At 39.2% G+C, this 16,673-nt stretch overlaps 1 protein-coding gene across 1 annotated transcript; it reads left to right on the top strand.

Moving 5' to 3' along the window:
* Positions 1 to 5,444: 5,444 nt before the first annotated feature.
* On the top strand, positions 5,445 to 12,448 carry LOC139190632 (uncharacterized). Its single transcript, XM_070811014.1, has 2 exons — positions 5,445 to 6,455; positions 11,358 to 12,448. The coding sequence occupies exons 1-2, from the start codon at positions 5,741 to 5,743 to the stop codon at positions 11,429 to 11,431; spliced, it is 789 nt and encodes a 262-aa protein (XP_070667115.1). The 5' UTR covers positions 5,445 to 5,740; the 3' UTR covers positions 11,432 to 12,448.
* The last annotated feature ends 4,225 nt before the right edge of the window (positions 12,449 to 16,673 follow it).

Genomic DNA, 16,673 nt, shown 5'->3' with positions numbered 1-16,673 from the left:
TTTTAAAACGATTTGCCCAAAATTGGGGCAGGCCTTCACCGCCTAGTGCCTCGGTGGCCACTATGCCGATTTTTAGAACACTGATAAACATAAAAGCCGAAAACTTGTGAATTTAAAACCAAAAGTGAAAATGACTCACCAAACCTTTGTAATGTCGAAGTACATATATGTAACCATAATAAGGTAAGTTAAAATACTTGCACTAAAAATTAGAACCGAAAATGAAAATGGGTCACGCCCAAGCATTCATAACATCACGTACTCCGAAAATAGGTGTGTGATTAATCAGTAACTACTACCGTAGACAAGTTTACTTGCCCACTTGCTTAACGAACCCATCAAATAAGCCATTGATATTACAGTCTGCAGCCGCAATATTGACAACTCATTGTTGTCTCAATAAACAAGTAGTAAATACCGAGGGTGGAAAATGACCATTTTGTCCAAACTCCAAGACGACATCATCTGAAGTACACAGTTTCCCATATAAAAAATTTGATCCTTCAAATACCTTTTCACAATACTCTTCTGTCTAACAAGTGTTGCATGTAGAATCTCTCATACCATGTCTCTAATAGTGCCATACCTAAATCGAAAATAATAATTGTCATTGTAAACAACTCCAAAAGAGATCGGTGCAATTTCTAATCATGTTGAAACCATAGAACAGATGAACACAACATGTCTTCCAAATTCTGGATAGTTCGTTTAGACTGGCCAACAGTCTAAGAATGAAATGTGGTACTAGATAACAACTTAGTGCCCATGGCCTTCAAAAAGGCTTCACAAGACTTGGAAGTGAAACGCGCATCGCGATGAGGTACAATAGTGACGGCATGCCCTATAATCGAACAATGTGATTCACAAAGCCTATGCGAGATGATTCATTGAAAATTTCTCTCGGGTTTAGCAAAAGGCTATGCCGAGAAGGCTAAAAGAACACTAAAAAATTTAAGGGTCAAAACAAGTCCATCAAATATAAAGTACAAGATAATAGGATTGAATGCGTAACCTTGATGCAAGAATACATGTAAGTACCTAACTTGATTTTGTGGTGGCAAGCCGAGATGGTTGAGCATGGACTCGACTTGAGTGGTAGTCTAAAGTAATCTGATAGGCGGGAACTTAGACTTTTCCCCATTCCAATATTCACAACAGCTAGTTACAACAATAACCTCATGGATATTCAATCACCAGTTGTAATGATTCGCTCAATAAGGTGTTAATGGGTAATTGAATGGCTGATGGTCTCGGCTAAAACTTTCGAATCTAAGTTGTCTTTCTGAACAGTCTGCCTACTTTAGAAATGATATTAAGTGTTGTAGGGTAACACGAACCCAAAGTTGACTAGAATGTCTTCCATTACCAGGAAGTGAATCTGGGATTACAGTCGAAAACGATGTTAATCAAGACGTTAGTCTAATGAAGTCTAGAATGAAGAATTCTGCTAAGAGGTCAAAAGTATGGTCCTCATGGACTGGTAGATAATATGTTGAGTGAGTTGATCAACAAATACCGAAATGTCATCATAGTCTCCATGTGTACAAGGTGGTTTGTACAGGAAATCTATGGTGACATTCACCCATTTCCATTCGCATCCCCAGTGGGTCCTCAACAACCTAAAAAGGACAACCATGGAAATTTCTTCCTTCCTCCAAATAGGATTAAAAGGAAATTAAGATAAGCCCGATGGCTTCCGTCTCTCCACTTCCATTTACCAGTAAATTAGGCATTTCCTCACATTTCATTGATATCCCCTTCATACAATACCCGTAATATAATGGACGAAAACAGTGGTACAACTTAGTACTGCCATCACGCATGGCATACGCTGAAATGTGAACCTCATTAAAAAATTTCCTTGTTCACAATTTCATTATCCTTAGGCAAAAACAATTTGTTTCTTATGAACAAAGTTCCAACTCCTCGGACTTTCAAATCCCATCTCATGTCATCTAACACATGCTCATTCAAACTCGCATATTACTGATTAAACTCTTGGGCTTCTTACCGTAAATCTACCGATACAAGTTTGACTTAGAAGTGAGCTGACAGTACTCACCATGGATCGGGCGCCAAAATAAAATCAATTCCTCGAAGAGAAAACAATAGTGGGACACGGATAGCTTGGATAAAGGTAAGCTGTCCATGGGATTTTTTTACTAAGAGCATCAGCTACGACATTGATAGGAGCATATTTATGCGACTTAGTTGGCTTGTTCTTGTGCATTTATGTCGTGTTTCCTTAGTTATTTTAATGTTTAAAGTCATTTTCGTGTGTTTTCAGACTCTAAGTACAAAGTATGCAAGAAGATGCATTTTGGAGGCCTTTGGAGCATGTTTCGGGCTTGGAATGGATAGCAAATGCATGGGCCAAGTGGATGGACGAATTTGAGAACTAAAGAGGCCAAGAATATGAAGAATTATGGTCCAAAAGATGAAGAAAACAGCCCAAAAATCTGTCACCCCAACTTGCATTCCTTGCCATGCAAACCACATAGAATTCCCTTTGGATTCCATGCCATGCTTGATCACTCTTGTCCTCTACATAATTTCTAATTTCATGCTTCAACTCATTTAATTATTACACTCAATTGCTTGATACCTCTTGTTCCCTTCACTCATTAGATTTTAGACAACATTTACATCCATTACATGCACCAATTGATGCTCCATCATTCACATTTGGAATCCCATGCCTTGTGTACCACATGTTGCTGCACCTTTGACCCATTTATTGACACATTTTCACCTCCCTTTCCATCTCTATGCAATGTACACAATCATTCATGCTCCCTAGCTTCAAGACCACTCCATTTTACCCTTCACACTTTGCATCATCACTTCATTTTCACCCTTGGACCATTGCACACCACACACACAAATTACCATGCTTTTCATCCTTAACCTAACCTGATTTTCTAAGGTTTTTGGGGCCTATAAATACATGTTTACACCCCTTGGCCAAAGAACAATCCCCCATATTCATCATTTTATCACAGAAATTCGTCCATACACACCCTAGGAAGCAAAACACCCCAAAAACACAATTCTAGTGCCTAGAAAACATAACAGCCACTCCACCTTCTTCCACCCTCTTTGCCTAGTTCTCCACCACCTTCCAACCATCAAACACTCTTCCACACTCACCCTAAACCCCTCCATATCATTCCCCATCCATTCTACACCATAAATCCACCCAAAAATCTGTCCACAAGCTTCATGCCGCAACAAGGAGGAAGGGAGATCCATTGATGCACTTGCTTTCCAAGTTGGAGCATTTTAGGTGTTTTCTTTCCTTTGATTTTAATGTCTAATTTTATGTATCTTTGTATTGCAAGAATGAGGAACTAAACCCCCTTAGTTGGGGGGTGATTCGAAACCATGTACATGCTTGCAATATGATTTGATTACATTCAGTTGTTATTTCATAAGTTGCGGATTCAATTCGTTCATCTACTTGATTGATAACTTATTTGTGTATGTTGATTGAGAGTGCACGCTTAGTTTTCATGCATGAATATGATGCTAGATTATGAGGGAGTTTCACCTAATAGTTACAATCTTATAATCACAAGTAGTGAAGGTCGCTTGAAAACGATCGCGTTGAATGAATTCTTGGCACTAGTTTCATGCTCATCATAGTAACGAATGCCTCGTCAACACTTATAGTTCTCATTGTGCTTCATGATTCTTGATTGTATCTTTATTGTGCTCATCACGTAAGGAACCTTTGAGGAATGCTTTGAATTGTTGTATGCGCTTTTCCATCCAATTCATTAACTTAAGGAGAACTTGAAGGTTAATTTAAGCGTATCTAATTAACTTGGGGTGTTGAGTTTCATAATTTATTGAAAGAACAACTGAAAATCATTTTGTTTGCAAGTGTGTCATGTGTGGAGAAGAACCTCCTAACTAGCCTTTTATCCATCCTTTTCATCCAAAAACATTTTACAATCTGTTTTGTTTTAAAGTTTCTGTTTTGTTTTCAATTTTCGTCCAAAACAAATCCCCTTTTATTTTGAAGTCTTAGATTAGTTAGAAAGTGTTTTGATTTGTGTTTCTAAGTGTTTTGATTCAAGTTTTTATCCAACTTCGTCCAAGTTCTTGTTAGGTTCTCAAAACTACCCAGAAAGTGGTTTTTAGGCAGTTTTGAGTCATTAGGTTGCTGTTTTGAGTTTTATGTTTGTTTAAGTATTTTAAAGTATAGTTTTGCATTCTTTGAGTCTAGTTTAGTGTTTTAAATTTTGTTTTTATGTTTTTAAGTCAGTTTTCAAGTGTTTAGCAATCCCTCCTAATCCCCGGCCTAGAACGATCCCTACTTACATACTTTACTACATTTGATAAAAAGAGGGTTTAATTTTGTGTGTTAACTTATTTCACGCATCAAATTTTGGCGCCGTTGCCGGGGATTAGCAACTTTGCTAATCTCTTGGATTGTTTTCTTTCGAATTATTGTATTTTGTTTAAGTTTCTGTTTAAGTTGCTGATTTGTTTTGTTTTCTTTGTTTTTAGGTACTAGTTTATGACCCGTAGCTCACAACCTGTTCGCGAGCATATCTCCGACTTTGACGGTGATTTTGAGAGGACTTTGAGAAGGAAAAAGAAATTGCAAGAGTCTAATCCTCCTAGTCCCGAGCCTGAATTAGAAGAGCAAGAAGTTGAGGTTGAAGAGAAGGCCACGACACAAGTGGGTGGAGAAGAGCAAGGTATAGCCATGGACAACCGTACGCTCAAGGAGCTTGCCGCCTCGGGTTTGGATAATGCCGCACCATTGTGTATCCAATATCCCATGGCTGCTCAAGGTAAAACCGAAGAGTTCGAATTAAAGTCAAGTTTGCTCCACCACATTCCAAAGTTCCATGGGCTGTCCATGGAGGATCCGAACAAACATTTGAAAGAATTTGAAGTGGTGTGCTCAAGTATGACTCCGGTTACAGTTGACGGAAGTATTTTAAAGATGAAGGCTTTTCCATTCTCTTTAATGGACAAAGCCAAGGATTGGTTATACGAGTTGGCTCCCGGTACAGTTACATCTTGGGAGAGTATGAAAAGGGCGTTTCTGGAGAAGTTTTTCCCAACTTCTCGCATCATTCTTCTTCGTAAAAAAATAAGTGGAATTCAGCAAAGCCAAGGTGAATCTTTCCCATCTTATTATGAACGATTTAAATCACTTGTTGCTTCTTGTCCACAGCATCAGATGAAGGAGGAGCTACTTCTTCAATACTTTTACGAAGGTCTTTTACCACTTGAACGGCAAATGTTGGATGCTTCCGCAGGAGGAGCTCTAGTGGATAAGACACCTAGGGATGCCAAAACCCTCATTGCGAATCGAGCACTCAATGCACAACAATATAAAGGTGTTGGGCAAAGAGACACCCCACGGCCACATCATGTCAATGAGGTAAGTTCTATTTCTGAGTTACAATCCCAAATGGCTAACCTTACGTTTATGTTATCGCAGTTGGTTGAAGGCCCCAAAACGTAAGGAACTACAATCTGTGGTGTATGCTCCATTCAAGGACACCAATCTGATCAATGCCCTCAATTAATTGAGAATGGAGGATGGGAATCGGCCAATGCTGTAGGTTATGGGAATCAAAACCAACCAAGGAATGATCCTTTCTCCAATACATACAACCCGGGATGGCGTGACCAACCCAATTTCAGATGGAGAGATGCACCACAATATGGCCAACAAAGTGGATTCCGACAACCCCCGGGTTTCTTTCCAAGGCCAATGGAACCACAACCACCTCCTCAGGCACAATCTTCCCAAACTAACCCAGGTACGTCTATGAATGATGATAAAACATATCAGCTACTAACCACCATGGCGCAGGGAATGCAGAACCAAGCAAAGGAGGTTAATGAGCTGAAGAAGCAAATGGGCCAAATGGCCGAATTTTTGGGGCAATTCCGTGAAAATGGTAAGTTACCAAGCACTACGGTGGTCAATCCAAAGGGTGGCTTCGAATCTGCAAAGGCTATCACATTACGAAGTGGAAAAGAGGTGAGAAACAAGGAAGATGAGAAGATACAACTCGAAGAAGATGAGAACACCTACCCCACGGCAAGGGTACCATCACCCATGCCGCAGCTATCTAAGACATCCCATCCGTCCACCTCAGGTAAGAATGTTCCAAATGTTGTGATTTCGAACACTAATCTGCCCAATGTCCCCTTTCCTAGCAGATTTTTGCAATCAAAGAACGAAGAGGAGGAAAAAGATGTTCTAGAGACATTTAGAAAGGTGCATGTCAACATTCCCCTCCTTGATGCCATAAAGCAAATCCCGAAGTATGCCAAGTGTTTAAAGAAGCTTTGCACAACAAAGAAACGTGTCCGGGAGAAAGAGGTGGTACATGTAAGCGAGAATGTCTCCGCCATCTTGCAACATAAACTACCTCCCAAATGCAAAGATCCGGGAAGTTTTACAATTCCGTGTGTCATTGGTAATACCCGTTTCAAATCTGCCATGCTTGATTTAGGTGCTTCTATAAATGTTATGCCATATTCCATTTATGCATCTATGAACTTAGGAGCATTGAAAAATGATGGTGTAATCATACAATTGGCCGATAGATCTAACGCTTATCCAAAGGGAGTTTTGGAAGACGTTTTAGTGCAGGTTGATCATTTAATCTTCCCAGCAGATTTCTATGTCCTCGAAATGGATGAATCGGACCATGCCCCTTCATTGCCCATCCTCCTTGGAAGGCCATTCATGAAAACGGCTCAAACGAAGATTGATGTGGCCAAAGGATTAGTCACTATGGCATTTGGTGGTGACATGATTAGTTTCAAAATTTCTGAATCCATTGAGACTCCTAATGTTGTTCATTCTTGTTGTGCCATTGATAAAATTGAAAAGATAGGACTGGACCGTTCAGCACCAGGCACAAAGGATGCATCAAGAACCATGCAAGACGAGGGAATTGGAGTGGCGCACAAGGACCATACGACCACTGCTCTCAAAATGCTCAAATTGGCCGAACGCACCATGGGGAAGAATGTTCACATTGCTGCCACTTCATCACAACACATAGGTAAGCCACCTAATCCAAATCCAATTTCCATTAAAGTTGATAGGTGGTTCCCTTCTTTGGTGCAGGTACCTAAGCAAATCCCCGATGGTGGGCGTATGAACATGAACCTTAGGCAACACAACGCACCCATCAACAAACATCACTATCCATTTCCATTCAAGGATGTAATCTATGAGAACTTTGTTGAGCATGTTGTGGAGGACATTCCCTTGCATGCCGTGGGCTTCAGTGGGGAGTAATTGTGTTCATCGTCCGGCTGGAAGACGTTAAAGCAAGCGCTTTAAGGGAGGCAACCCATTTATTCTGCTTGATTGTCAATTTTATTACTTGTTTAATTATTTTTGGTTGTGACTTTCTATTTTGAAACATTAACAAATATGCAAAGGATTTTAACATTAAACTTCGTGGAAATGAACAGCAAACTGGGAAATAAAGAAACATAGCATAATACAAGAGGGAGCCTTCACAAAGGCTGCTTGGGAGAGGTCGCAGTAGTCGGCGGAGTTGCAGTAGTCGGCGGAGTCTCAGCAGTCGGTGGGGCCACGGAAGGAGGAGGTATCGGAGGTTGATCAGTTGGAGCTTCACTACGCGGTGCCACCCCAGAAGACGAAGGCAGATGCGGTTGGAACAAACCCACAAACCTCTGGTGATCAAGTAAAATCTGACCATCAGTTTCTTGCAGCTGGTCAATTTTCCTCTTCATGTTTGTGGCATAATTGTGTGCAAGCTTGTGCAATTGTTTATTTTCATGCTTGAGTCCTCTAATCTCCTCTTTGAGACTCTGTATTTCAGCCACCAACGATTCAACGTGACGGGTTCGAGCAAATAGGCGTTGGGCCATGTTGGACACAGAACCCGCACACTGCACGCTAAGAGCCAGAGACTCCTTAACTGCCAATTCATCAGACCGTCTAGCGAGCAGTCTGTTATCTCTGGGGGTGACAAGGTTCCGGGCCACCACCGCAGCGGTCATGTCATTTTTCATCACCGAATCCCCAACGGTGAGAGGACCAGTAGGGGATATGAGGGACGGACGCCATATGTTGTCTGGAGAAGGAGGGGCTGCTCCTTCACTAAGGTTCAAGTCAAAACGACGGTCGGAAGGGCCAGACATTTTTCAGAGGTGTTAAAGAAAGAGGAGATCGGACAAGTCAAGATCGTAAAAGTGCAAAACGAGAGTTTTTTTTCAGGCAGAAATTCAAGTGTGCTTTGAACGTCCTGCATACCTCTATAAAAATCAGCACGCGATGGGATTTCAGAGATCGAAGAGGTGAGCTCAGAAATCGAAGAAGCCATTCGGAGATCGAAGAGGCGCCAGCTTTCTCAAAAGTTGGGCTTGCTCACAAACCACCAATTCCAGATACCGAAGAGTGTCAACTGTCTCAGCCTCGTCAGCACCCATCACACGCAACTCAGCTTTGCGAAAATCACGGGCAGTCTGTCGAAGCACCGATTTCAACCATCCGTCTCTCTCAGCCTCGTCAGCACTTGTCACATGCAATCTCTGCCCTCAACGAAGCTCAGAACTCGAAGCGTAAATTCCGGATATTAAAGAGACCTCTGCTTTATCGAGACGTGTTAGCATCTGTCAATTTGCACATCTGCGTTGCGTAAATCACGCGCAATCTGTCGAAATTTTTTGGAGAAGCGGAATGCACGTGGAAACTACTGTTAAATTATCCCAGGCTTGCCGACACGAGTAATGGAACAATGCCTTCCCAGCCATTAAGAAAATTCTATAAATGTTGAACTTCAAAGTGAAGCAGTCTCACCCAACTTTCAGCCTCACTTAACCCTTCATCCTCTCTGAAATGGCTTTCCAACAAACCCTCTCAAGTCACTCTGTATTTTTCATCCCCTGGGATACCCCTGCAAACAACCCATCCAGAGCACAAGTATTTCATATCATAAAGGTTGAGAGCACGAGTATCTCATATCATGCTTTCTCCCTGTCCTTTCTCCAGCCAGCACCTGCTCTCGAGTACTCATCATCTTATGCTTCCGCTTCGTCTCTCACGTATAAGGGAAGTGAAGATGATACCTCGAAGCATGTGGAGACAACGTGCTGATTCATCCTCAACTAAGGACAAGGAGAAAGAGAGCAAGAGGTGGGCACTTGGAAAGATTGAAGAAAGAAACAGACCAACACCTCTCCCTCGTGCCTGCCCGTTGTGCAGAAGAAACAAGCAGAGAAGAATGCAGCTCGTACAATCATCCCAGCGGAAGGAGTCCGAGCTGAAGAACTAGAGAAGCTGCCACATCTGCTTGGAAAACAAATAAGGAACTGCAACATCACCAAAGAGCAAAGCTTCGCCGTACAATTCCAATCCAGTTCAAGATCAAAGCTGTGGAAAGTCAACAAGATCAACTATCTCCAAAACCAGATTTGCGTTCTTAAACTCTACTCTGTCTGGTTTTTACTTTGCCATATTTGTCATGTTTATTTGTCGTTTGTTATTTGCTTGTTTTTGGTGTGAGTATATGCTTGAAACATTGAGGACAATGTTTGATTTAAGTGTGGGGGGGTAACCATTGTTTTGCATGAAATTCGTAGAAATTTATCACCCATTACTTCTAGTGTTGTTCCTTGCTGTTTTAAGTATTTTTAAGCTGTTTTGGAGTGTTTCAGTGTGTTTTGACATAAAAATCCGAAAATTCATAAAAATTTGAAAAATTGTTTTGAAAATCCAAAAAAGAGTTGTTTTTGTGTGCTTATTTGTGTCTTAGGGTACCTTCCAACACAATGATGAGGATTCGTTTTGTAATTGCATGACTATTAAAGAGAGTTATAAACATGGATGAAAGTTTGATTTACTCTTTATTTATGCGTGGTTGTGGTTATAACTTATGAAATCACATGTAATCATAAAAGAAAAAAAATTAGTTTTTGTAACATGCTTGAAGGAAAGAACTCAAACTAACGCTACAACCTTGTGAGACTTGAGCCTAAACGTTATTTGGAGAGTTGATAATCTGTGCATTATTGTTTTCTAAAGTCGTTGCATGATCTCATTTTTCTTTGCTTGGTTACTACTTAGAAGGCGTTTCATCATTTAGTTCCAAATGCTAGAACTCATGCCCATTTCATTCAAAGCATGATATTGATTTGCATAACACATATTCAAGATGAAGTTGTGTAGTTACCACCACCAAAGCCAAACTGCCATGTATCCCATATCGTTATATGTTTAAGTTAACCCCATTGAGCCTTGATAGCCTACATTCTTTGTTAAACCACATTATCCTTACCTAGCCTAGTTTAGGACCATCCATACCCTTGTTCTTGAAGCATAGTAAAACACGATTCAAATTGAATTTCTTTTGATTAATGTATGGCAGAAAACAAGTGTGGGGGAAGTGTGAGTTATTATGCTTGTTGAAAAGAAAAGAAGAGTTGAAAAAAAAAAAAAAAAAAAAAAAAAAAAAAAAAAGAGTTGAAAAATATGCGAAAAAGAGTTTTAAAGTGCTGCTTGTTGAAGAAAGGGTCCAAAACATAGAATTCGGCCCTAATTATTGCTTGAATTTTCCTTTCGTGTCTAAAAGCTGATTTCTGCAATTTAAGTGAATTCTAAGTTTCAATTTCATTACTTTACTTGCTATTGCTTTAAGAACGATTGTTATCCTTATCCTTCATTTGTTAGCCATCACCCCAAGCCCCGTTACAACCCTTAACTTCATCTTGAGTGTCATGCGTTTCAATATGTGGAGTTTGAATTTGGTATGAGCATATGGTGTCACTGGTTCTCGCATCTAAGTAGTAGCATTCCATTCATGAGATCATATCTAAACATGCTTATTAACTCCAGAAATTGCTTTCTTTATGATACATATATGTGAGCGTTCGTTTTCATATCTACATCAATCTTCTCACATATAACTAGTATAGGGTGTGTAGTTAGAAAATCTGAGTGAAAATTGAGTGCATATCTTGTAAGGAATTGAGTGATTTCTCTAAGGCATGTTACTACATCAAAAACATTGTTTTAATTGATTAATTGTGAACTCGTAAGTGGTGACTATGATTAAGTATGTGCTTAAGTGTAAAGATGACTCAAATCTGTGGGGATAATGATTTTTAACATGTCATGTGCATTGGAAATCCCTGAGGCAAATGTTGGAAGGTTTAGGTTGTGTTTTATTTGTTTTGTTTCGTTTTATTTCTTTGTTTTGCTCGAGGACTAGCAAAAGCTAAGTGTGGGGGAATTTGATAGGAGCATATTTATGCGACTTAGTTGGCTTGTTCTTGTGCATTTATGTCGTGTTTCCTTAGTTATTTTAATGTTTAAAGTCATTTTCGTGTGTTTTCAGACTCTAAGTACAAAGTATGCAAGAAGATGCATTTTGGAGGCCTTTGGAGCATGTTTCGGGCTTGGAATGGATAGCAAATGCATGGGCCAAGTGGATGGACGAATTTGAGAACTAAAGAGGCCAAGAATATGAAGAATTATGGTCCAAAAGATGAAGAAAACAGCCCAAAAATCTGTCACCCCAACTTGCATTCCTTGCCATGCAAACCACATAGAATTCCCTTTGGATTCCATGCCATGCTTGATCACTCTTGTCCTCTACATAATTTCTAATTTCATGCTTCAACTCATTTAATTATTACACTCAATTGCTTGATACCTCTTGTTCCTTCACTCATTAGATTTTAGACAACATTTACATCCATTACATGCACCAATTGATGCTCCATCATTCACATTTGGAATCCCATGCCTTGTGTACCACATGTTGCTGCACCTTTGACCCATTTATTGACACATTTTCACCTCCCTTTCCATCTCTATGCAATGTACACAATCATTCATGCTCCCTAGCTTCAAGACCACTCCATTTTACCCTTCACACTTTGCATCATCACTTCATTTTCACCCTTGGACCATTGCACACCACACACACAAATTACCATGCTTTTCATCCTTAACCTAACCTGATTTTCTAAGGTTTTTGGGGCCTATAAATACATGTTTACACCCCTTGGCCAAAGAACAATCCCCCATATTCATCATTTTATCACAGAAATTCGTCCATACACACCCTAGGAAGCAAAACACCCCAAAAACACAATTCTAGTGCCTAGAAAACATAACAGCCACTCCACCTTCTTCCACCCTCTTTGCCTAGTTCTCCACCACCTTCCAACCATCAAACACTCTTCCACACTCACCCTAAACCCCTCCATATCATTCCCCATCCATTCTACACCATAAATCCACCCAAAAATCTGTCCACAAGCTTCATGCCGCAACAAGGAGGAAGGGAGATCCATTGATGCACTTGCTTTCCAAGTTGGAGCATTTTAGGTGTTTTCTTTCCTTTGATTTTAATGTCTAATTTTATGTATCTTTGTATTGCAAGAATGAGGAACTAAACCCCCTTAGTTGGGGGGTGATTCGAAACCATGTACATGCTTGCAATATGATTTGATTACATTCAGTTGTTATTTCATAAGTTGCGGATTCAATTCGTTCATCTACTTGATTGATAACTTATTTGTGTATGTTGATTGAGAGTGCACGCTTAGTTTTCATGCATGAATATGATGCTAGATTATGAGGGAGTTTCACCTAATAGTTACAATCTTATAATCACAAGTAGTGAAGGTCGCTTGAAAACGATCGCGTTGAATGAATTCTTGGCACTAGTTTCATGCTCATCATAGTAACGAATGCCTCGTCAACACTTATAGTTCTCATTGTGCTTCATGATTCTTGATTGTATCTTTATTGTGCTCATCACGTAAGGAACCTTTGAGGAATGCTTTGAATTGTTGTATGCGCTTTTCCATCCAATTCATTAACTTAAGGAGAACTTGAAGGTTAATTTAAGCGTATCTAATTAACTTGGGGTGTTGAGTTTCATAATTTATTGAAAGAACAACTGAAAATCATTTTGTTTGCAAGTGTGTCATGTGTGGAGAAGAACCTCCTAACTAGCCTTTTATCCATCCTTTTCATCCAAAAACATTTTACAATCTGTTTTGTTTTAAAGTTTCTGTTTTGTTTTCAATTTTCGTCCAAAACAAATCCCCTTTTATTTTGAAGTCTTAGATTAGTTAGAAAGTGTTTTGATTTGTGTTTCTAAGTGTTTTGATTCAAGTTTTTATCCAACTTCGTCCAAGTTCTTGTTAGGTTCTCAAAACTACCCAGAAAGTGGTTTTTAGGCAGTTTTGAGTCATTAGGTTGCTGTTTTGAGTTTTATGTTTGTTTAAGTATTTTAAAGTATAGTTTTGCATTCTTTGAGTCTAGTTTAGTGTTTTAAATTTTGTTTTTATGTTTTTAAGTCAGTTTTCAAGTGTTTAGCAATCCCTCCTAATCCCCGGCCTAGAACGATCCCTACTTACATACTTTACTACATTTGATAAAAAGAGGGTTTAATTTTGTGTGTTAACTTATTTCACGCATCAGACATTTGCCTAACCAAGATACCCAAAAGTTCATTGAAAGTCATTGATGAGTTCCATCCACCTCTTATGTCTCAAGCTCAACACCTTTTGGGTGAAAACACATTATCACTTCTTTGGTCTGAAAGGATACAACATTTATTGCTCTAGAGAAAACGTTACCAAATTTTATAGCAAGGGAAATTGTTACAAGTTCTAGGTCATGAATAGTATAATTCTTTCCATGAGGTTCGAGATGTCCAGGAGCATAGGCGATGACCTTCCCATGCTACATCAGAAAACAACCCCAAATGTGACAAGGATGCAAAACAAGAGACTTTAACACTCACCACCAATGTCAAGAAAAGCAAGGACGGGAGCATTAGTAAGACGATGTTCCAAACTCCAGAAAATTTTGTTCCCAACTTTCGTCCCACATAAATTTCTACAAAGAAAGGGTGTCATTAGGTTTTCAAGTAAAATGGTAACCATTGGCTCAAGGTCGTAGATAGAATGGTTCATTTCATGCGATTCCAACCATCAAGAGGCACATGCATTACTCGGTCATGCTGCATCAGCGTGCAACCAAACATTCAATAAAACATCATCGTAGAATTCGAAATTTATCGACGGCATCGATAAGTGTAAGATTAATGATCAAGTGAGACAATACTTCAGTTGTCAGAAACTTCATTCACCTTCAACATCTCAAACAAAATTGACTAGTTTCTTAGCCAAAAAGGAAATAGGGCTATGCAAAGTTTTGTTAAGAACTACCGATAGAAATTGCCAAGACCAAAGATATTTTGTATTTCACAACATCTTGTGAGGATTTTCAAATTTTCAACAGTCCCAACCTTTTTGGAAATGGATAAGAATAACGTCTGCTACAATAGAGTCTCATATGAAAAGTATCTAATCTAAATAAAAACAACGTTTGAAGAATTTGATGTAAAGCTGACTGTCGATGTTTAGTGAACTTGACCTCGTTGTTGGAGTAGACAATAAGGTTATCGATAAGAAAATCACGAATTCGTCGGAAAATGGGTGGAATAACTGGTCAATTAGGGAATCCAAGAGCATAGGCGTATTAAACTTTTATATGTTTAATGAAGGGCAAAGCTTATTGTTAATCACTATTTATTGTATCATGTGTTTAAGCAATAAGGGAATCCAAGGAATGTATTTGTTCTAAGAGATAAGTGATCTAATGAGTTAGATTATCGAGACCTTTCTCTTATGTTCATTCCTAAAACGTTCCTAGCCATAGGATTGCCAATTGGGCATTGACAATCCGCTAAGGTTAGTATGTGTTATGTTGACTCAAACGTGAGTATGAACTAGTCTCAAGTCATTTGGTGTTGGACACTGAGACAAACACATAGGTGCTCGAAAAGGTAATCGAGTACACTGAACGTCGATCAAAAGAGAGTTCGAACATACATGTCATGTATGAACTCTAAAGTTGCAATATGCAAAGTAGTCCTTTGACCTGAGGCATCATAGATGTCTAATGGTTAGGTCCTTGATCTTTGATCATGTCAACGGCATTCCTTCGGATTGTCCACGGCATTGTTGTGGTCAAGCTACCTAGCCATGTAGGCATATGAATGCACAACAAGGGATCTCTAACCTTCCATGGTGGAAGGAGAATACTCTAAGATATGATTCTAAAGTCTTTGGCCAAAGCAAATGAATATGACTTAGGAAGTTTGTTCCAAATCATATTCAAGGGAATCATATAGGAAAGTATCACATTGGATAGTAGACATGAAACAAACTATCACTTAAACAATGTGATTAAGAGTATTGTATTAGAGAAGGACCGTATTGCATTGTAGTTGTAACTGGATAGGTTCTCCAACCAATTCTACTTAGCTTGGGTAACCATGATATGCTGCTAGGTGTCACTCATGGTTTGTGGAAGCCCTAAAGATTAGCAAACACTAATCTTAAGGGAGAATTGAAATGTGGTTTCAATTCACAATCGATCGTTAAGAGTAACATCGCCCACTGCCTCGCTAATTGGAACCTAATGGATCGCACACCACATAAGGATGTTAGTGAAGAAATTATATGAAATGGATAAGCAATTAAATGGTTTAATTGAAGAATGGTCAAAGTTAATTAATTAGTTAATTAATTATACGAAAGGTTCGTATTGGGCTTTTAAGTTAGTTTGGGCTTCGGGGTCCAAAATTGTTTTGGTCCACTAGGCCCATTATGTTTAAGTTGTATGACAACTAAAACAAATATTGGTATTAAGCCCAATAACAAAAGGAGGCCGGCCATAGCAAGGGTAGTGGGAATTTTTGCTTAATTGCAAGTTTGCCACTAACCTAAGAGATGAAGTATAAAGTCATCTTTATAGCTTTGTTTCTAATTAGGGTTTTCTAATAGAAATTGGGTGAAACATTTTCTCTCATTTTCTACATAGAGGCCGGCCACTTAGAGGATTTTTACTAGCATCTAAAATCTCTCTAAGTCATCCAATTCATCTTCACAAGATACAACCTTGGTGAAGAGACTTAGAGACATCAAGCTTTTGATGTTTTTGGAGAACAAATCCTTTTTCCTCTAATCATCAAAGGAGCACTAAAGGGAGGAAAACACAAGGAGGATTCAAGGAGCTTGGAGGTGACTTGAAGGCCCTCCACTTGGGTGAATCCCTTGTGTAAACAAGGATGAGCTTCAAGGGTAAAGAATCACTAAATCTTTACTTCTCTTTAATGTTGTTAAAGAGTTTATTTTGGTTCACCATATACTAGGCTTTGAAAGTCATGGGTTTTATGAATTGTTTTTGGATGCATGCCTACTTTAAAGTGTTAATAGCTTGCATGTGTATTCAAATGTTCATACTTGTTCTTAGCTAGGACAAAAATTTTCCTTCATTGCGCCCCCTTCAGGAGTTAGAATCAAGGCATACAGTCCCAGGGTCAAGACACTTCCGCATAGGTATCTTTGAGTCTTCTCTGTGTAGGACCCATTCCTTCGTTTGTACCCTTTTATAATAATTCTTTCACATTAGTCTTAATTAGTTGTATGCTCTAAACACGTTCTTGCAATTGCCTACTTCATCATATTCAAATTTCCACATTTTGTTTACGTTCATTCTTTCATTATATGTTGATGCATGTTTAAAATGGCTTCGTCACCCTCAGGTGTCAGCTAGCACGTGCCTATCCTGATATTTGAGAATATTGGGGTCGGATCATGTCACATATTCCAAAGAAGAAGTT

This window comes from Malus domestica, chromosome 13 (genome assembly GCF_042453785.1).
Source record: "Malus domestica chromosome 13, GDT2T_hap1".
Lineage (NCBI taxonomy): Eukaryota > Viridiplantae > Streptophyta > Magnoliopsida > Rosales > Rosaceae > Malus > Malus domestica.
Note: the sequence above shows the minus strand (reverse complement) of the source record. Positions and strands in the feature narration are given on the sequence as shown.

Coding starts and splice junctions, on each gene's coding strand:
- LOC139190632 (XM_070811014.1), top strand. CDS start 5,741: ATGGAACCACAACCACCTCCTCAGGCACAATCTTCCCAAACTAACCCA. Junction 6,456..11,357: donor TACAATTCCGTGTGTCATTG/GTAATACCCGTT, acceptor GTGTGTTTTCAG/ACTCTAAGTACAAAGTATGC.